The 21,061-nt window shown below is 41.4% G+C and overlaps 1 protein-coding gene across 4 annotated transcripts in view; it reads left to right on the top strand.

Annotated features, from left to right (window-relative positions):
- The window catches only part of RABGAP1 (RAB GTPase activating protein 1), a 75,407-nt gene that overhangs the window by 42,943 nt on the left and 11,403 nt on the right, over window positions 1–21,061 (top strand). For all 4 annotated transcript variants that reach the window (XM_064171330.1, XM_064171333.1, XM_064171332.1 and 1 more), the window contains 6 exons: window positions 10,230–10,343; window positions 10,706–10,780; window positions 13,385–13,510; window positions 14,059–14,202; window positions 19,135–19,176; window positions 19,518–19,646. In XM_064171330.1, coding sequence (XP_064027400.1) covers window positions 10,230–10,343; window positions 10,706–10,780; window positions 13,385–13,510; window positions 14,059–14,202; window positions 19,135–19,176; window positions 19,518–19,646 — 630 coding nt within the window. The remainder of the gene's footprint in view (window positions 1–10,229; window positions 10,344–10,705; window positions 10,781–13,384; window positions 13,511–14,058; window positions 14,203–19,134; window positions 19,177–19,517; window positions 19,647–21,061) is intronic.

Below are 21,061 nucleotides of genomic sequence, written 5' to 3'. Positions count from 1 at the left end.
CATTATTTTTTTTTCTCAGTTACTTGCTTCATCTATTATAGGTAATTTCAATATGAGGAGGTGGAAGCTTTGAAGGGCTTTTGTTGTTTGAATGCATTTTTGGTTTGGGGTCCTCAAAGCACCTGATAGAACAGGTGCTGACCTGGCCTTTATTTTGTTGTTTAGTTGAGAAACCTTTTTCTTCCCTTCTGTGACTTTGCAGATTCCATAACACATCCTTTCTGTGGGGTCATTTAAGATAACATTGGATTTTACATCACTATCAATACTATCTGAAGCTGGCATAGCACATTTGTAACTGATGTTCTGCTGAGAACCCAGAGGTGTAAAGGCCTCTATAGTTTTTACACTTATTTTAAGTAGGGGTTTTCCTGTTGAGCCTTCTGGAAAGAAGTAGAGGGCTGCAGTGTAACAGCAGCAGAGAAATGCCCAAGTTGGCTCCATTTGTTCTCCTGGTGAAACTCTGCTTCCTCCCTGCTGTCTCAGCCTCCCTGCTTCAGTCTGTTTTCTGCTATTCTCTTTCCATGTCTGTTGCTGAAGTTCAGCGCTCTAGAGAGCATGGTTTACATAGGGCTTTTTTTACCTTTCATATTCTTTATACTATGAATGTCATTGTTTGTGTGTGGCTTTGGTCTCAGATCAATATATTTGATCTGTAAATCACTTTGGGATGCCCTGAGACTTCATAATCATGTGGACTTGAAATATATTTGGCTGAGGTCAGGTTAGACCTTGGGACAAGCTTCTGCCAGTCAGGCTTCTGGGCTATCAGATTTTACAGACTGTCTCCATCCAACAGCCTCTCCTTTAGAATGGTGGTAGAGTTCCACATCATGAAAACAACCCATTTTGTGCTAGGGGAGAAGAGCTCTCCTGACTTCTGGAGGCTGATGGTTTAAAGGTGCTCAAATATTTCTCCTGTGGCCTGTGTTTTGTAGAGGTGCCACTTCAGACTTTTTCCAAAGGTGAGCAGAGGCAGACAATTTAATACTGAAATGATGTATGTGAAATGTTTATGGAAGAGGTTAGTTCATCAGAATTATTTTTTTTGTGTATGTAAAAGCAGATGGAGTTGTGTTTAGAGAGAGAAACTGAGAATTGTGGCCAGTGGAAACAAACAAAGGAAAGCTGCTGGTGGTAGGATGTGAATTGCAGTCCTGTCAAAACAGTGGAGTATTTAATTTGGTCTTATTCTTTACAATATATTTTTTCAAAAGATGGAGTTTAACTTCCTTGCTTTTGCTTTCCTGCACTCTGAAGCCAGCTTCTCTGAGCCTTGGGGTGTCAATGCAGCCCTTCCATTTCAGTTCAGGTGATGTAGGGAGGTACCAGTTTGTGTCACAGTTGTCCATCTGAGGCATTCCAGCAAGAGGGAAATAATCTGATGTGATATTGTTTGTCTAGTCAGCTTTTCAAGTGTTTTTACTGTGACATATTTTCTAGACTGGTGAAACATGTTGCTTATGCAGGCAGCTTTGCTGATGGTTCTCCACTCAATATTACCTTCCGTCACCTTTCCTTTTTTATTCCCACTTCAGAGTTTAAAACGAGCCACAGTCTGTCTGCTCTACATGTATTTAGTGGTGGTTGCAAATGGAAGTGTTTATGGGTTTCAGCCATATCGTGTTTTTATCTCCTGAGCTTTGGCAGTTGATGAAAATGTTGTTATGTTCCTAGATCCTGATCTGGGTTTTTTTGTTTACAGCCTCTGGTGTACTTCACAATCTATCCAGTCAAAACTGATTCTCTAGATAGTGGATTTGTGGTTATTTAAATTGAGAAACAGGAGTTGTTAAAGTCATCTTTGTTTTGTCTTGAAGATGTCGAGGGAGGATATTGTCATGGAGCTGATCAGAGGTGCAGGCTCTGCTCTGGGGAGAGACGTGGAGGCCAAGTCACTGTGGGACTGTGTCCTGTATGCAGGTTGATAACCAGCAGCTTAATGTGCTAAGGAGTTTTGAAAAGTGCTGAGTGGGTGCATGTTGCTTTAGGTTATATTTAGAATCTGAGTTTAGATAGACAAACATGTTTTGAAGTCAGCGATTGGCACTTGTGCGGAGGAGTCCTCACCTGGGCAGTGCCTTGGCATGAGACAGAGCCTGAGATACAGCCCGAGGGTACCCTCGGGTGGTTAGGGAGAGGGAAGGGAGTCGGGACTTTTTGTTCTGACTTCTTTCTTTTTATGAATTTCTAAGATGAGGATAGCAATTTTAAAATTCAAAGCTTTGGCTTCTCTCTGATGGTCATTACTGGAGATCCTTTAATTAAAAAGTTAAATAAATTCAAGTAACTCCTTGTAAAGATGAACCTGGATTTTGCTGCGCATATGTGAGTCATTCCTGAATGTTGCAGAGACCATGTGACAAAGCAATCAAATGCTTAATAAACCAAGTCATTGCTTTTAGGATGAATTGAAAAAAAATTCTTCTGGGATTTCAGCTGTAACTGAATCCTTGAAAATCAATAATTAGATTAGTAAAGGATGACATTTTAATATGCTGGCAGGAATATAGAGGGATTTGTCAGGGGAAGTAAAAACAGACTTTGCACTAAAGTGGCTTAGGTATATTTATAGTGCTAGTGATTTTGTGTGTGTGTGTGTGAAATCTTTCGACTATTTTAATATAATGTCAGGCTTTGAGCTTTAGCTAACTCGAGTTGCTCGTTTTATGAAGTTACATTAGTACCACACTGTGAAGTATTTTTAAATCTTAGCATTACTGAGTATTGAAAGTATTTCATAAAAGCATTTTTAAAACCCATTTTCTGTAGATGCTGTCAAAGGAGTCGATGTTTAGTGTACAAAGAAATAAAACCCTGAGGGCTGTAAGGTACCTGTATGTTTCTGATCACCTCAGTTTTTGAGGGATTATGTATTTCTTGAGGTTAAATCATTGTCATTAAAACCTCCTAAAAATAATGGTGCGGTTAATCCTTTCAGATAACAGGAAGCAGCATTACCTCCAGCCACGCTTTTCAACTGTCTGAAAGGAATTGCAATTGCAAATATTGTCTTCATAGACATATGTCTTTAGAAATGCCGTACAGCACAGTGTTTTGCAAGTTCCTATGCTGATAAATTTCTCTCCATATGTAACCTTTGAAATCTAGTTTCTATTGTAATTCTAGCATGTTAACACTAGATTCAATTTTGTATTCCTCTAATGAATGCAATGGGATGGAAACGAGTTTGCAGTTGCTAATGATGAGCTTTTTTACTGTTCTTAATACTCGTGGGTATGTCTTTTCTTCAGGGATTTCAAAATTGTATTAGTACCTTTTTATAATTGTTTTTTTTTTTTTTTTTCCACATGCTGTTTACAATTAAACTGCAAGCATGGGAGGCTATGCGTGCATGTGCTTTTAGGTTGCTTTGCTGAAGGAAACACAGTGGAGCAATCTTATTTTAAAGGATGCTCACTTCTCCTTGCATCCCACATGTCTCCTTGCCCCTTCACGGTAACTGAGACAGCAGAAGCCACTGCTGAGATTATTTCAGTGTGTTCTGTGGAGATTGGACCTTTGTCAGAGGGGCATTAGAAGGAGCTGTATTTGGGAGACAGTCTGGCTCCTTACGTGAGTTGTTACAACTGGTAGTTTTTTCCCTGAGTGTCAGTGAAAAGGCTAAGAATAGATAAAATCACAGGTAAGAATGTGTATGTGTGTGTTTGCAAGAACTTTGTGCACCTTTTAATGCTGAAAATTGTTAAACAATGAGAAAGAGGTGTGAGTGTGAAATCCTTGCTTTGAAGAACTGTGGAAGAGAAATCCACCAAAGCAGATCAGAGGAGCAAACAGGTGAATTAGAGCCAATCCAACCCTTAAGACTCTGTGTTTGATTCTGGCACAGTGGGAAGTCTCAGGGTGTCAGTCTGGGCTCTCTCCCTGTTCCTCGTCTCTGCCTGGATTTGCTCTGGTTTGTACTCTGCAAGGGAGATGGTGAAGATGGGTGTTTTGATATGCAGGGCAGCTGAGGAAGTTATTGTTGTGGCTCCAGAATAACCCATTTTGTGCCAACTCAGAACTGTTGTTAAAATACAGGGGAGGGGAGTGCTTCTACCCCACCATTTTAATAGACATTTCTGTAGCTGATTTTTCAACTAAGACTAATAATAACTACAGTCGAGCCAAAAATGACAAATGTTACTGATTTGAAATAATACTTGCATATTTTTAAACATTAAATGGAACTAGAGAAGTCAGAAGCATGTAAATATCTGATTCTAAATCTTTGCAGAATGATTTCCAAGGGATAATTTTGCTATGAGCTCTTAAAAGAAATGTTGTATTATTCCCTTTGAGATGGTCTGTACCCCAGTTGTATCATACATCTCTTGGCTTGTTTCCTTATTGCTGTAGATGTACATATGTGTATATATATGTGTTCTCTGTGTCTGTACAGTTACTGCCCTGTTGAATGCATTGTTTTAAAATACATATGTGTTTTGCATATATGTGTGTATATGTATGTATCTTTAAGCAAGTTTAAGAGAGCAGTAATTGTAGAGTCACACAGTTTAGGGCTTTGTACGATATGTAATTCTAAGGATGTCAGTGTGGTTCTTAGCAAATTTTATAAACACTTTTCTGACTCTTGTTATCAGCACTTCCCATCCTAAGAGAAACTGCACATTTTTCAGTGATTGTTCCACAGGTTACATTTTTTGTCTGCCATTTGTTCTGGATTGTTGTTATCTTGATACTACTAAAATTTCAAGGGCTGTTGACGCGTTTCACATAGCCTAGGATTGCCTGTTCCCCAAATGTATGGATCATGCATCAACAGTACTAAGTAGCCTTACTGTTTTGCCTAAAAGCCTAGCTAATTTATTTAATATTCTCTCTTTAAAGAGAGGTCTCTGGAAGGGGTAGCATATTTTAGGATGCTCCTTCTCTTTAAAGGGAAACTCAAGAATTGAATAGCAGTACTTGTTGATCAGTGATATTATTGTAGCCAAAGGATGCATGGGTGGTTTAATAGGAAGTTCTTGCTTCAAGTTTCATGATGAGATGTAGTGTTCTGCAGAGCTGTGTGAAGAGTGTAGTTTTTTATTCTGAAATGCACTTGTACACTTTATTTGAAAGGTCTGAATGGATCATAAATACATTTAAGAAATAAATGATACGTCACATGTTTTCATGTCTTGTCTCAGATGACGCCTGTGTAACCCTGCCGATAAAGGTGTGCCCCTTTGGCAGTGGGTGGGTTTCTTTCCTCTTATCTTGATTGCTCTAAATAATCTGGCTTGCCCATAGTTGCCAAGAGCAGGAAAACCTTCCAGCATGCGTTTTGTGTTTATGCTTTATCCATACATGATGTAGGGCACTGTGGGCAAACTCCTCACTATAATTTTCCTGTGGGAAACTTGAGCCCTAAAAGGAAATGAACACAGCAAAAGGGTTAGATATCACAAGGGATTCACTTTTATTTTTAGAATTGCACTATATTACCATATTTGGACTGAAAATATGCTGTATCAATGTACTATTGTACCAACTGCAGCTGTCTGCCCGTTACAGATTCGTCTAAATTATTCATCTTTTCCCACAAATACAGCTGATTTGTCAATCTTCTCAGTAAATGCCAGCTGCAGGTAACACAAGAGTCTGTGAGCAGCACTTCTTGTGAGGACTCAACAAGTACATTGCTTTGGAAATGAGTGTCTCAGTAACAGGTGTAATTCCTACTGAAACGTTGTCAGAGTGGTTGGGTGGAAGACAAATGCAGGAAATGAACTCTTGTGTGTAAATGGTGCTTGTTAAAAGTCACCCTCTCGTAACTCAGGAATGCCATCAACCTGCAAAATAAAGCTGGTGACATAATATCTTACTAACATTGAAAATAGCTATCAAAAGGCCTTTTAATAATTTTGGATGCCCTTAAAATGTACAGATCTGCTCCAAATAACTTTTCCATGTTGTGGAATATTACTTTTGTTGCTGCTTATGAAAGCAGCAGAGACTTTTGGCTTTCTCTGCTTGTTGCAGTAGCTGAAAGCTGTCAGCTGGCTTGGTGCTCTCTTGGCTGGCTTGGTTATGCCTTGCAACACCGTGCCCCATGCTGATGTGACCTTGGGCAAAGCAGCTAAAATTGCGCTGATCGATTGAGTCTCTAAACTGTTCTCACAGTAATCTTCCATCATGTGACAAAATCTTTCTAACTCAGTGGGACTTTCCTAAGACATAATTGCAATGTGATGGGTAACTCCTTCCCAGTGATCAAACTGCCATATTTTTAACCATTCTGGAGGTGAAAGCGGGGAGAAACCTGAAGTTTGGACCTCATTATTTTTCTGTTTTTATGTTGAAATCAACCTGTGTCTAGGAAAAGACCTCTTGTTTTGTGCCTCATTGGCCTTCAGCTGTACCTGGTGCAAGAGGACTTGGTCTCTGGGTAGTGAGCCATTTCCAGCAGGCAACTTCCTCTGCCTCTCTGGAGACTCCTTATTTCATTTTTTTTCCATGACAGATCTTGTTCCTTCACCATTTGCTGCTGCTGCTGCTTCTTTATCCTCTTGGGTTTATGTAGGGTATTAGGAAGAATGAACTTATCTATTGGAGCAGATCAGCCCCATGAAGAGAACCTGCAGCTCTTCCATGTGGATCTAAAGGAACACAGCATCTGAAGTAACACAGTCTCAGTCTGAAGATGTTGATTGAGATTGTAACTGCACACTGTGGTTTGCAGACTCTGAGACAGTCTCTGGAAGATAATGAAAATAAAAGGAGAACATCTAAGCATTTAGTTTAAGAGATGGGAATCAGTATGCTCTTATGTACAGGCTGGCACAATAGATGAGTTTTCATCTGCTGGACTGAGTCCTGGTTTGCATCATTACTCATGTAGTTTCTCTTTAAATCAGTTGGAGAGGAGTAACTCCCCTAATATTTTAAAGTGCAGAAAAGAGGGGGAGGAAGAGTATGTTCTTAGTCTGAGCATCTACATTTTCCTCCTTTCCTTCTGAGCAGCAAACTGCTGTGAGAATTCTAATCTTCACTACACTTGCCTCGGTTCTCATGGCTGTTTTCTATTCTGTTTTCTTTATTACTTTCTTTTTCTTCCTGTCATTCTTAGCTTTCTATTTTTCAATCCCAGTTTGCAAAGGGTGTGGGTTCAGAAGGGTTTCCTTCAGTTCCCAGTCTTCTGAAAGCATGAGAAATTGCCCATTGAGCCAATTCTCACAGCAAGGTATAAAAATAGGAGTAAAGAAAAGGTTACACAATGCTTGGATTGCAGCAGTTTGTACTAATGGGGAGATTTCAAAGCCATGGTTTGAAAAAACATTTTTTAAACCTTATCATTTCCGTTGATTTTTCTCTCTCCAAGCCATGTATCAGCTGCAGGAACCAGTAGCACAGATTACTTGAAGAATTGTCCTGAAACATAGGAGTCAAGTGCTGAACCAGTCACGCAAAGCTAGGGAGAGACCACTAATTAGTTCTCTTCAGCCATAATGAGTGATTTGTTTGAGAAGCCTATCCTAAGAGTTTCCAACCAGATGCTTTGGTCTCTGCTGTTAGATAAGGAGATTAAGTGGAGTTAAGATTATAATGTCATTGCAGCAGAGTACAAGTACCACTTGGGAAACCCACTCGTTTGGTGCCACAGATCGCTGTTAGCTGTGTTAGTACCTGCGCTCCTGCAGAGCAGGGAACATGTCTGCAATTCAGTCCTGCAAACAGTTAAGAGACTGGAAGTTAGCAATGAGACTGTATTCATGTACTTCAAAGTCTTCAGACTTGTTTCTGAGCATTGTCTTTTCTCTACTTGCAGAACTAGCTGAAGCCAACAGCCAGCCATAATCATACTTGTCTTTGTTGACTTTAAAGGCTTGTATTTATATGAAATCTGTTTAGCATTGGATTTTGTTTGTTTCTGATTTCCCTATAATGAGACAGACCTCTCAGGAATGTTAATTATTATCAAATTTAAATGCTGAACAGCACTTTTGATACAATTTCCAAAACAATCCAGTAACTTGATTCTAATAGCAGCATAATGCTTTCCTAATGAAATGGCTGTATTAAGCCACAGAGAGGAGCATTAACCTTGGATTAAAATCAGAAGAGAAAATCAAGCACACTGTGGTAATTTCATTCTTATTTGCAGAATCATTTTGTGAAGGAAGAGATCAGCTGCAAGCTGTATTTAATGATCTTCATGCTGGTTACATCATGTACTCCTTTAGTGTCTTTTTTACTTCTCACCTTTTTTTCTGTTTGTCTAACAGAAAGGTGGGTTATTTGGATATGGTAAAGCTTCTATAAAAGTGAAAGAAAATCAGTTCTATTTCACTTCCACAGAGCATCTTGTGTGTTTGCAGTGTTAAGCTGGACACTGTTGCATACCAATCTCACATTTGAAGAAGACTGGCTTTTTTGTGTGCTCCATCATTGCCAGGGAAGCCACCTAAAAGGGAACTTTTAACTATCAGTGGTTGCTTAGTGATTCTCATGGCATCTTTTCAGATGATGTCCTGCTAAAGAACAGGCCTAAGTCTAGTGGTTTGACTCAATGATCCTAAAGGTTTTTTCCAACCAAAATGATGTTATGATTCCCACTACCAACAAGCTGTTGTCCTCATGAGCTGCCCAGGAAAATAATGGAAAGAAGGACCAATTATAGGCAAAAAGAAATACCTGCAGACAAGCAAAGGGTTTTAGTTTCTTTTTATTTTGGTAGTTTGGGTAGTAGCAATGGTTACAGTAATTGGCTAGATAGCAGCTAGACCCTGACTGCCTCAAAAGGTACAAGGCATTATGGTGAGGCACATCCACAGAAGAGATGAGATCTGATTTTGTGTCATTGTTCATTGTCTATTTTTAAAATAAATACTACTTACTACTGCTGTTTTCCATATTAAAGGAGGATGTATGATGTGTATGAGTTGTTTCATAAATAAGCAAACTGTTTTGTTACAATTTTTTTTCTGTTTTCAAAGAATAGTTTTCCTTGCAGTTGCTCTGAGCTCTGGCTTAAACAACTGCCCTAGAAATAGTCTCAGACTGAAGTAAATGAGATGGCTCAGGACATCTTACTCAGTCACATGTCTAATATTGACAAGGACCAGAGAGGAGCTCAGTGTGGGACAGGTACCTGCTTCTTTTCTCTTTCAGAATGTGAATTTATCATAGAGGGCAAATCAGGTTCAGCTGGACATTGTTCCCAAAAGCTTACGGTTTTCCATGCTGGGCCTGACACAAACCTCTTCCTTCTATATTTTGTAAACTTTTTCTGGATGCTTCTCCAATGTAAGACTAGGATTTCTTCTTCTAAGTCTTCTTCAGCAATACTGACAGTTCCTGCTAGGGTGGGCTATTTGAGGTCAGTATTGCAAACTATTTTCATGGAGATATTTGGTGTTGAAATCACTCAGTTAAAAGCTGGAAGGAAAAGGTCCTAAATTTCCCTTTTACTGTTTACTGGTTTTAATTGTTAAGCTCTGCCAAAATCCTTTCATTTCTACCAGGAGTTCTCACTGCTCTTTGTGTAGAACTCGCCCTTGATGCAGACTTCCTTGGTGTTTCTTCCAAGAGGTCTTTTCAGTCCATTGTTCACGTTTACTGGTTTTCTTAATTCTCTTGCTATTGTTTGGCTTTCCAAACGTCTAAGGCATCTGAAACTGATTGCGTCAGAGCAATGTAGTGAACAAAGTTTCATCACCCTCATGCTGAAGCGCCCAGCTCATACAGGCAACTGTCCCCCATTATATCGTGTTTTACAGTATGATGCTGCCTTTTCATGGGCCTGTATTTACTTTTTTCAATTCTCTATTGTCTGGTTCTGTGGAGGGGCTGAAGAGTGGTTTCTGCAACTGAACCTAAGGGACACAATTTTGGACAGCAGTGTGCAGCAGCTCACAATGGACGGCTGCTCTCCACTGTTGTGAGATAAAAGCATCGCAACTGAGCGGTATTCACCCGGTTCAGAAGTCTCTAGGGGAAGGCTGCTATCTGCATTGCAATGTCCTGGAACGCTTCTGTGCCTCTGCTTTTTCTGCCACTCACTGACCATTCCCAGATGTACTTAGGTAACCAAATCCTTCAAGATTGTGACCTGGAGCTGCCAGCCTGCAGGCAGCCTGTTCTGGTTGAGTAGACTGTTTCGTTACATTTAGAGCAGCATGCAGAGCACAATGCCAATCTCCTAACTCTCGGTCCTAGCATATTGTAATTTATATTCTTTTGATGTGTTTTAATTTACATATTTCTTATTTTTTTCCTAATAGGAGTCTCCACAAGACAGTGCTATCACCCGAGACATCAATCGAACATTCCCTGCTCATGATTATTTTAAAGATACTGGAGGAGATGGCCAGGACTCCCTGTACAAAATATGCAAGGTATTCTTTCCATTCTTGACTGGTCTCGGTAACTTAGAAGGAAGAAATTGGCAAAAACGGACAACTTACTGTTTTTTTTCAGTTACCTCACTGGAATGTTTTAAGCTTCCAGCATTTTCTTTTGTTTTCCTAGTGTTTTTTTCTCTCTTCCTTAATAGGCTGCAGTGGTCTTGGTGCATCACTGTAACCAGCCAGTGCCCCTCTGTATGGCAGCTGGGTTTTCACATGCTTATCCTCTCATTAGAATGACACTTGATGTACCCTGTGAAGATTTGATGGAGCTGTGTTCATGGCAGTGTTTTGTTTTCTTTGTGTTTGTAGCTCGAGACCAATATACTACAAAGTCTTGATTCTTTTTATAGGCCTACTCTGTCTATGATGAAGAGATTGGTTACTGCCAAGGCCAGTCATTTCTTGCTGCTGTGCTGCTTTTACATGTAAGTGGCAGAGTTTTTCCTTCCCTAGTTTTAAGCTGAAGAATATATAGTGCTTCATTTGCTAGAACAAATGTTGGTAACTCTTGAACTAGTAGGGTTGCAGGTGCTATATCCACTTACATGTTGGACAATAATGCTGTGATTTTAGACAGAGTACGTTGTTTAAAACTTAAAATGGTGTTTGAAGGACTCTTATCTACAGTGTCCATTTCATTCAATCATAGAGTCTAACCCTTAGGTTAGAAGGGACATCACAGATCATCTGCTCAAACCCCCTGCCATGGGCAGGGACAGCTCTCAGCTAGACTTGGTTTCCCAAGACCTCATCCAATCTGGCCTTAAACACTTCCAGGGAGGGGGCATCCACAACTGCTTTGGTCAACCCATTCCAGAGTCTCACTATCCTTGTACTGTAGAACTTCTTTCTAAGACACAGTCTAAACCTACCCTTCCTCAGCTTAAAACCATTCTCCCTAGTCCTATCACTTGACACCCTTATGAAAAGTGCCTCTCCAGCCTTCCTGTAGGCTAGCTTCAAGCATTGGAAGGCAGCTCTAAGGTTCCCCCTTTCACTGTTCCAGGACCTCTTTCACTGAAAACTCTTCAGCCTTGTACTCATGATCCCTAATAGTCATGGAATTTGTATATAAGAGAACATTGTAAATGTTTCTATTAAAAAGTTTCCAGGTCACACTTAAACTAATTAGAAGATGTTTCAATTGTGTCAGTCAGAAATATGGATGGTAGGCACCATATGTCTTGTACACACAAGTGTGTTTCTGACATGGATGGGATGTCATCTTTGAACAGTGCTTTGAACAATTCGCTGCTCAGGTGGGCTGTTGTGTCATAGGGCTTTGTGCTTCTTGGAATGAGAGGGTAGTGATGGGCACTTTTTAAAGATACTGAGTTGTACTTTTTAAAACTTAATTATTGGTAGAAGTGATCTCATCAGAGGAATATCCTTTAATGGCTAATGGCTTGTGCTCAGAACTAGAGAGATTTACAGTTACTGTATATCAGAAGCAAAAGTTTCACACTGACTCATGCTTGGGAAATACAAGAGGATGAGAAATTTGTACGAATTATTTATAGACTGTTCTCTTTTTTTCTTCTTTTTTTTGAGTAATGTCTGCCTTTTATCAGTTTTTATTGCAGTCATGAGTAGCTGAAACTGAACAGAGTTCCTAAGCCCAGTAGTTTTTTGAGATTCCTTTTCCCAGCTGCTTTAGTGACTATTGCTGCCATAGACAGCTATGTCTGAAGGCTTCCATGCAGATTTTGGTGGGAAGAGGAAGTTTGATCTTCAGTGAAGGATTTTGCATAATGTTGGCAAGTCAGTAGGAGATGTAGAAGAGATTGTCAACTCCATCCTTTTCAAGGAAGAGTCAAATCATTAATGATAACAACCTTTTAGTTCTTTGTAATCTGAAATATTTACTTGATGTGCAATTAATTCTTGATTACTGCACTGAATTAGATCAAGAAGGGTGATGCATTCTGATAGCAGAACTGCACACGTTTACTGAAACATCTATGCTTTCTATTACCTTTTTCATTGTCCTGTGTCCATTTTTTACTCATTGTAAGACAGACTTACTGTCAAGAGTGAACCACTTCATTCTAGGGTTCTTCAGCAGTAGCTGTTCCTTCTGGAAAGAGCATATGGATTTAAAAAGCCTCCATTTCAAATAAGTCGGTTTGGTTTTGTCTTTTTTCTTTTAATTAGATTCCCTTTGAAGTCAGCCTTTGGAGTGTGCCTGCTAAGGAAAACTAAATATTAAAAGTAAATGTTGTAGAAAAGGAAATTAAGTTTCTGCAAGTTCTTTGCTATCAGTTTGGAATGGCTCAGCAAAGTTTTCAGTTTTAACAAGTTCCATCTGCAGATTAATAATAGAATAGTTGAGATGGATGTTCTGTCCTTTACAGGAGCAAGTGACTGACCTGATCTCAGACTTCACTGAAGAAGTATGAAAAATGAATTTTGATGTCAGGGAAAGATGCCTAGACACTGCTGAGTTTTGTTGAGTGTTTCTTCAGCTTTTGGCAGGAAAGGGGCAGTGAACCTTCCCAAAACAGTGTCGAGTTGTAATATGTGGAGCTTTTGTTAGCAGTTACTGGTCTCTTTTATTCGTGCCATCTAATAAATAAGCCTAAGGTGTAATCATGTAATTTAAAAGGGTAAATATATTGTTAACTGTAAGGGTAAGATTTTGTTTAACATCCCTTAATAATAGTACTTCTTTCTTAATTACACAGGTGACAAAGGGTTAGGCTGTTCAGAATCTCTTAAGTGTCTGATTCTGACATGACTTGGAACAAAGACACCAAGAGACTGCTTTGGTCTTGCTGTATGAAGGTTGCATTTTTAGTCAAGTGATCAAGAGGTGGTTTATTTCACAGAGTAAGAATGAAATGCCATTTGGAACACTGCCCCTCACTGTGTGCTAATACTCTTGCTCACTTTTAAACTGGGTAAAGCAGATTAAAAAGTAGTAACAATTCAGCCTGTTTTCAAGAGGGAAGAGAAGGGATGTAAGGGAATACGGAACTCATATGAAATATGTAAATGCTTTGTGATAAATACACTTTCATCTCTCACAGATGCCTGAGGAGCAAGCTTTCAGTGTTCTGGTCAAAATCATGTTTGATTATGGACTCAGGGAACTTTTCAAACAAAACTTTGAGGATTTGCACTGCAAGTTTTATCAGCTGGAGCGCCTCATGCAGGTAGGTCTTCAGACATGCATGAAATGAATGGGTCAGAGCCTGCAACTGCAAACTAGCATTCTATCTTACACGTGAATAGCATTTGTGACGTCTTAGTAAGGATGGAGAGTAAAGACCATGCATACTGAAGGTGTTGTAAGGATAAGAAACGCTGACTTCAAGACCAGGCTGCTGCTGGCAGTGTCCAGCAAGTTTGAAGGCAGATATGACGGACCAGTTGGGGTGGCTCTTGTGTGGACTGTGGGCACAATGCAGGATGGCTTTCAATGTCAGTGTATCCACTGTCTGAGTGTCTTGCTCAGAATTTGGACTCCTGGTACATACGATTTAGTATGCTTCTGAGCATCTCCACTATGACAAGCCTTTGGCATCCTTAGAAGGGCCTTTAGTGGGTGAGGCAGCTCTCTTGCCAGGGTGGATACAGAAGCCTGCCTTGGTGCAGCAACTGTCACTCCGCCCTGTGTGTCCCTGTTACTTTGGCATTTCAGCTACAATTCTAAAACAGTATAAATTAACTTTGAGTATTGAAGTGTTCTTTTTATTATTAGGAATACATTCCTGATCTGTATAACCACTTTCTGGACATCAGCCTTGAAGCTCACATGTATGCTTCTCAGTGGTTCCTTACCCTCTTCACAGCAAAATTCCCTCTCTACATGGTCTTCCACATTATTGACTTACTCTTATGTGAGGTATGTGTTGTTACGGGAGCAGCTTATAACAGTGTCTCGGTGTCTTGATTCATGTCCTTGCTGCTATCTGTTCTTTCAGAGATAGGCATATGGTAATTATTTTTATTTAGAAGTGTTGTGTTTCTGTAATAAAAAGGTCTCAGCATTTTAAAGACATAAAGTAGGAAATACCTGTATAAAACATTGTGATCTCCCATTTCTTATGGAATCTCTGTCCAGTGCTTGTGAAACAAGAGTTAATTTGCCAACACTTGGATTCCTCTGCTGTTAAATTGTATTATACACATTGCTAATTTATTTTTCTTCTAGAATATTATTGCATGGAGGCTGTTGTGTATGAAATTGCCCAACTAACTCTTTATGCTGGTAACCTAACAAGCTTGGAGCTTTTTCTCCTGGAAACTTGAAGTCTTTTTACATTTGACAGCATATATTTAGAGAGTAAAATTCTGTACATTGAGATTTGGTGTGTAACTATGTTTAGGACCTGTATTTGGTAGTGTGCTGGTACGTTGTGTAATTGAAGTCAGAGCTTATTAACAAATCCCATTTTACACTGAAGCATCCTTGAGTTATTGAACGATTTTCTTTTATAGTCAAAAATCAACATTGTGCATCCATTCTTCCCTGGATCTGCAGTTGTTGCTGTGAAGTGGCAACTTACCTGCATTTCCTTCACTGAAGAGCTTCGGCCCTCTTAAATATTCTGGTCTATGTTTTTGCCCACTCTCTGTATCTGTCTGCTTCTTGCTCTGTCCATATGCTGATGCAATAGAACGCAACAGATGGTATCAAGAAAATCAGTTGTATTTGTTTAGAAACACAGTTTCAATTCATAAATAGTAAATGTGTCCATAGCAAAGTTTTAAGGTTTAGTTTCGTTTGTTTCGAAGTAATAAAGAATAATTTAATGTGAAAAAGAATAACAAGTTGAGCAATATGTCTTGATTGTCAGAGGTACCCCTTAAGAAGGTGCATGATACTACTGATTGCAGGAGCAATAGAAGTAAACAATAATTGAACAATATAAGTAAAACACTTCTATCAAGTAGTAGCAAAATAGATGATGTGGGACTGTGTCCTAGTGTGAGTCACATTCATCACGTGAACCTGGGAACAGGTTGCCCAGGGAGGTGGTGGAAGCCCCATCCCTGGAAGTTTTTTAGGCCAGACTGGATGGGGCTCTAAGCAACCTGATGTAGTGTGAGGTGTTGCTGCCTATAGCAAGGGGTTTGGAACTGGATGATATTCGAGGTCAGTTCCAACCCTGATTAGTATGTGATTCTGTGAATTATCCCAATTTTTTAGTAACAGAACCTAATACATTGATGTGTGTACTGCTGCAATTGAATCCAGCCTTTGCAGGAACGTCTTGAGCTGACCAGATAGTCATTAGAAAATAAAATAGTGCCTTCATTTCAGAGTTTCAGGCTGCTAAGGAGGTAGTACAACTTGTGCTGAAGCATTGTTTTGCTATCTCTAATGGTTATTCATAGAATCATAGAATCAACCAGGTTGGAAGAGACCTCAAAGATCATCCAGTCCAACCTATCACCCAGCCCTAGCCAGTCAACTAGACCATGGCACTGAGTGCCTCATCCAGTCTTTTCTTGAAGACCCCCAGGGACGGTGCCTCCACCACCCCCCCGGGCAGCCCATTCCAATGGGAAATCACTCTCTCTGTGAAAAACTTCCTCCTAACATCCAGCCTATACCTACCCTGGCACAACTTGAGACTGTGTCCCCTTGTTCTATTGCTGGTTACCTGGGAGAAGAGGCCAACCCCCACCTGGCTACAATGTCCCTTCAGGTAGTTGTAGACAGTAATAAGATCACCCCTGAGCCTCCTCTTCTCCAGGCTAAACAGGCCCAGTTCTCTCAACCTCTCCTCATAGGATTTGTGTTCCAGGCCCCTCACCAGCTTCGTTGCCCTTCTCTGGACATGTTCCAGTACCTCAACATCTTTCTTGAATTGAGGGGCCCAGAACTGGACACAGTACTCAAGGTGTGGCCTGACCAGTGCTGAGTACAGGGGAAGAATAACCTCCCTTGTCCTACTGGCCACACTGTTCCTGATGCAGGCCAGGATGCCATTGGCTCTCTTGGCCACCTGGGCACACTGCTGGCTCATCTTCAGCTTACTATCTATCAGTACCCCCAGGTCCCTTTCCTCCTGGCTGCTCTCCAGCCACTCAGTCCCCAGCCTATAGCGCTGCTTGGGGTTATTGTGGCCAAAGTGCAGAACCCTGCACTTGGCCTTGTTAAATCTCATCTCATTGGCCTCTGCCCACCCATCCAGCCTGTCCAGGTCCCTCTGCAGGGCTCTCCTACCTTCCAACAGATCAACACCTGCTCCTAGCTTGGTGTCATCTGCAAACTTACTGATGCTGGACTCAATGCCCTCGTCCAGATCATCAATAAAGATATTGAACAGGACTGGGCCCAGCACTGATCCTTGGGGAACACCACTTGTGACTGGCTGCCAACTGGACGTGGCACCATTCACCACCACTCTCTGAGCTCTGCCATCCAGCCAGTTCTTGATCCAGCACAGAGTGAATCTGTCCAAACCATGAGCTGCCAGCTTGGCTAGGAGCTTCTTGTGGCAGACAGTGTCAAAGGCTTTGCTGAAGTCCAAGTAGACTACATCCACAGCCTTCCCCACATTCAGCAGGCAGGTAACCTGATCATAAAAGGAGATCAGGTTGGTGAGGCAGGACCTGCCCTTCCTAAACCCATGCTGGCTGGGCCTGATCCCTTGGCTATCCTGTAGGTGCTTTGTGATGGCACCCAAGATGACCTGTTCCATGACCTTGCCTGGCACTGAGGTCAGGCTCACAGGTCTGTAGTTTTCTGGCTCCTCCTTACGACCCTTCTTGTGTATGGGAATCACATTGGCCAGCTTCCAGTCTTCAGGGACCTCTCCAGTGAGCCAGGACTGCTGATAAATGATGGAGAGTGGCTTGGCCAGCTCAGCTGCCAGCTCTCTCAGCACCCTAGGGTGGATCCCATCCGGTCCCATGGACTTGTGAGGATCCAAGTGACTTAGCAGATCCCTTACTGCTTCCTCATGGATTAGAGGGGGACTGTACTGTCCCTGACTCCATCCACCACTTCAGGGTCCAGCTGTCTGGGAGACACCTGTCCCACTAGTGAGATGAGGCAAAGAGGTGTTAAGCACCTCCTGCCTTTTCCTCACCTTTGTCACTCTATTCCCCCTCTATCTAACAAGGACTGGTCGGTTTTCCTTGGCCCTTCTCTTGCTATTCATATATTTAAAGAAGACACTTTTTTATTTTCCTTGGCAGCCGTGGCATCCTGAGCTCCAAGTGGGCTTTTGCCTCTCTAATTCACTAAGGATACTTTCATAATTTGATTTAATGTGTAGTCCCTGGTTCTCACTGCACTTCCCTTGCTGATGTTTTCACATAACGTGGTTCTCTGGACATGTTCCAGTACCTCAACATCTTTCTTGAATTGAGGGGCCCAGAACTGGACACAGTACTCAAGGTGTGGCCTGACCAGTGCTGAGTACAGGGGAAGAATAACCTCCCTTGTCCTACTGGCCACACTGTCCTTTCCTCTGGCTGCTCTCCAGCACTCGTCCCAGCCTATAGCGCTGCTTGGGGTTATTGTGGCCAAAGTGCAGACCCTGCACTTGGCCTTGTTAAATCTCATCTCATTGCCTCTGCCCACCCATCCAGCCTGTCCAGGTCCCTCTGCCAGGGCTCTCTACCTTCCAAAGATCAAACCTGCTCCTAGTTGGTGTATCTGCAAACTTACTGATGCTGGACTCAATGCCCCTCGTCCAGATCATCAATAAAGATATTGAACAGGACTGGGCCCAGCACTGATCCTTGGGGAACACCACTTGTGACTGGCTGCCAACTGGACGTGGCACCATTCACCACCACTCTCTGAGCTCTGCCATCCAGCCAGTTCTTGATCCAGCACAGAGTGAATCTGTCCAAACCATGAGCTGCCAGCTTGGCTAGGAGCTTCTTGTGGCAGACAGTGTCAAAGGCTTTGCTGAAGTCCAAGTAGACTACATCCACAGCCTTCCCCACATTCAGCAGGCAGGTAACCTGATCATAAAAGGAGATCAGGTTGGTGAGGCAGGACCTGCCCTTCCTAAACCCATGCTGGCTGGGCCTGATCCCTTGGCTATCCTGTAGGTGCTTTGTGATGGCACCCAAGATGACCTGTTCCATGACCTTGCCTGGCACTGAGGTCAGGCTCACAGGTCTGTAGTTTTCTGGCTCCTCCTTACGACCCTTCTTGTGTATGGGAATCACATTGGCCAGCTTCCAGTCTTCAGGGACCTCTCCAGTGAGCCAGGACTGCTGATAAATGATGGAGAGTGGCTTGGCCAGCTCAGCTGCCAGCTCTCTCAGCACCCTAGGGTGGATCCCATCCGGTCCCATGGACTTGTGAGGATCCAAGTGACTTAGCAGATCCCTTACTGCTTCCTCATGGATTAGAGGGGGACTGTACTGGTCCCTGACTCCATCCACCACTTCAGGAGTCCAGCTGTCCTGGAGACAACCTGTCCCACTAGTGAAGATTGAGGCAAAGAAGGTGTTAAGCACCTCTGCCTTTTCCTCATCCTTTGTCACTCTATTCCCCTCTCTATCTAACAAGGACTGGAGGTTGTCCTTGGCCCTTCTCTTGCTATTCATATATTTAAAGAAACACTTTTTATTTTCCTTGGCAGCCGTGGCCAGCCTGAGCTCCAAGTGGGCTTTTGCCTCTCTAATTCACTAAGGATACTTTCATAATTTGATTTAATGTGTAGTCCTGGTTCCACTTGCCTCCTTGCTGATGTTTTCACATAACGTGGGCAAATATCAAACCCTGCCAAACAAATAAATAAATAAATAGGCTTGTGTATACTGAGAAATTAACTTACTTTCTCATTATCTTTCTTTCCAGGGAATAAGTGTTATCTTTAATGTTGCACTGGGATTATTGAAAGTGAGTATACAGTGTTACATTGTGTTTTATGCATCATCACGCACCTCATTAAAAATGAAGATGCCTGCTACAAAATAATGTGCTTTTTTGTGGAAAGCTAGCAACTTCCTGTATGACATGTGCTGTTGTGAGGAATGCCATGTACAACAGAGAGTAGGATGTTGGGGAAATAGGAGGTTGCAGAAGTAGAAACAAATACTATTTGTGGATGGTTAAAAAGCACTTATGGTCTCGGAACTTGGCAAAACTGTTTTGGCTTTATTGTTTCTGGGAACAATAAAGTTCTTTAATGGCACAAAATCTGCTTTGTAGTTACTGTTTTTTTCTTTCCTTGTCTCTAGACTACCAAGGATGATTTGTTACTGACTGACTTTGAAGGGGCTTTAAAATTCTTCCGTGTACAGCTGCCCAAGAGGTACCGCTCAGAGGAAAACGCGAAAAAGCTGATGGAGTTAGCATGTAACATGAAGGTAAGGAAGTGGTGATAGCAAGTGCAAACCTGTCTTTAATGGCTACAGTTTCTATCTCCATATCTAACTTTGCAACTTACTTGTCCAAATGTATTGTGGATGCTTCACAGTAAGATACAATAAAGCTCCAATTTTCTCAGAGAGATATGGGTCCATCAGGAGAACTCAGAAATGGAGTGGCTTTCTGAAAGCAATACTCAGTGCTGCTAAAAATCAGATACTTGGAAAAAATCTTAAGTTACTAATGTCTGTAATTAATTTCTCTTAGAGCTGTGTCTGCAGTTCTTCGATGAAATCTTTCTCCAGTAGGAGCTGCAAACACGGCAGTGTCTTTCCATCAGAGGTAGTGAGGAGGTTTCATTTAAAACAGAGTAAATAATGCAGAGGCAATGTAATATTTCAGACAGAAAATGGCTATTTCAAATTGTGATGTTTATGTACTGCAGTAGGGAGCTCATTAAAAATGCATTGATAAATTCACAGATTTCTAGGGGCGTGAAGGAATATGGTTTGGCATTTAAAATTTCTTACAAGTCAACCTACAGAAATGACCTTGAGGTTTATGTATCCCCTGTGTGAGGCTTTGATTTGTCATTGTTTTATCAATGGGGAATGGATGCTGCTTTTTAAAAGGCATTTTAAGTTAATTTCCTACTCAGCACTTGCACTCCAGGTAGCTAGTGATAACAGGTTAAGCTGTTAATATCCTTGTAGTCTAAAGAGGGTATGCTTTATATGAAATTAAACAAAGTGCTGGATGAGTTTTCTGTTATCTGGAGCTGCAACAGTTAGCTGAAGTGTTTTAATAATGCAGAAACCCAGAATTTTTCCTGAGTAGCCCAAAGGGGAGGTTTGCAGCATTGGCTTCCCTGACGTTTAATTTGGGTGCTTAGAACAAGTGCTAAAGGTACTCTGGTTGGAAGCAGAGCTCGGACGTATTGTACGGTGTTCGGCGTGCAGGTGTTTCTGAACGTGAATCTCTTGTAAGTACCTGCTGCTCTCTGTGAGGCTGTCTGGGGGCCAGCAGGCTCATCTAGACTGTCTTTAATGAGGCTGTCACAGCTGTTTGCCTTCTTCCACAAATCATTGATTAGCTGTTGGTGCAGCCAGTGTTTAGGAAATACTGATGATAATGAAACTTCAGACTTACATAACAGAAAGCATATGTCAGAGTGAAATGTCATCTCAGGTCTATTTTATATTCTTCTTTATATTCTATTTATATTCTTTTGAACAGAGCAGAAACTCAAACTAGTGTTTGGTGCCTGCTGTGGCCTGGAGAGATGCTGTCTTGTAAATGAATTCATTTCAGTAATTCCTGTTTTCTTAGTGCATATATATAATTTCTTGGAAGAGCTCCGTGAGCTCTCCTGTATGTTTGAACTAAAGTGAAGGGTTGTTTTAATTTGATTCTG

The sequence above is a fragment of the Pogoniulus pusillus genome, chromosome 35 (assembly GCF_015220805.1).
Source record: "Pogoniulus pusillus isolate bPogPus1 chromosome 35, bPogPus1.pri, whole genome shotgun sequence".
NCBI classification, from domain to species: domain Eukaryota; kingdom Metazoa; phylum Chordata; class Aves; order Piciformes; family Lybiidae; genus Pogoniulus; species Pogoniulus pusillus.
This window is presented reverse-complemented; position numbering and strand designations above follow the sequence as displayed.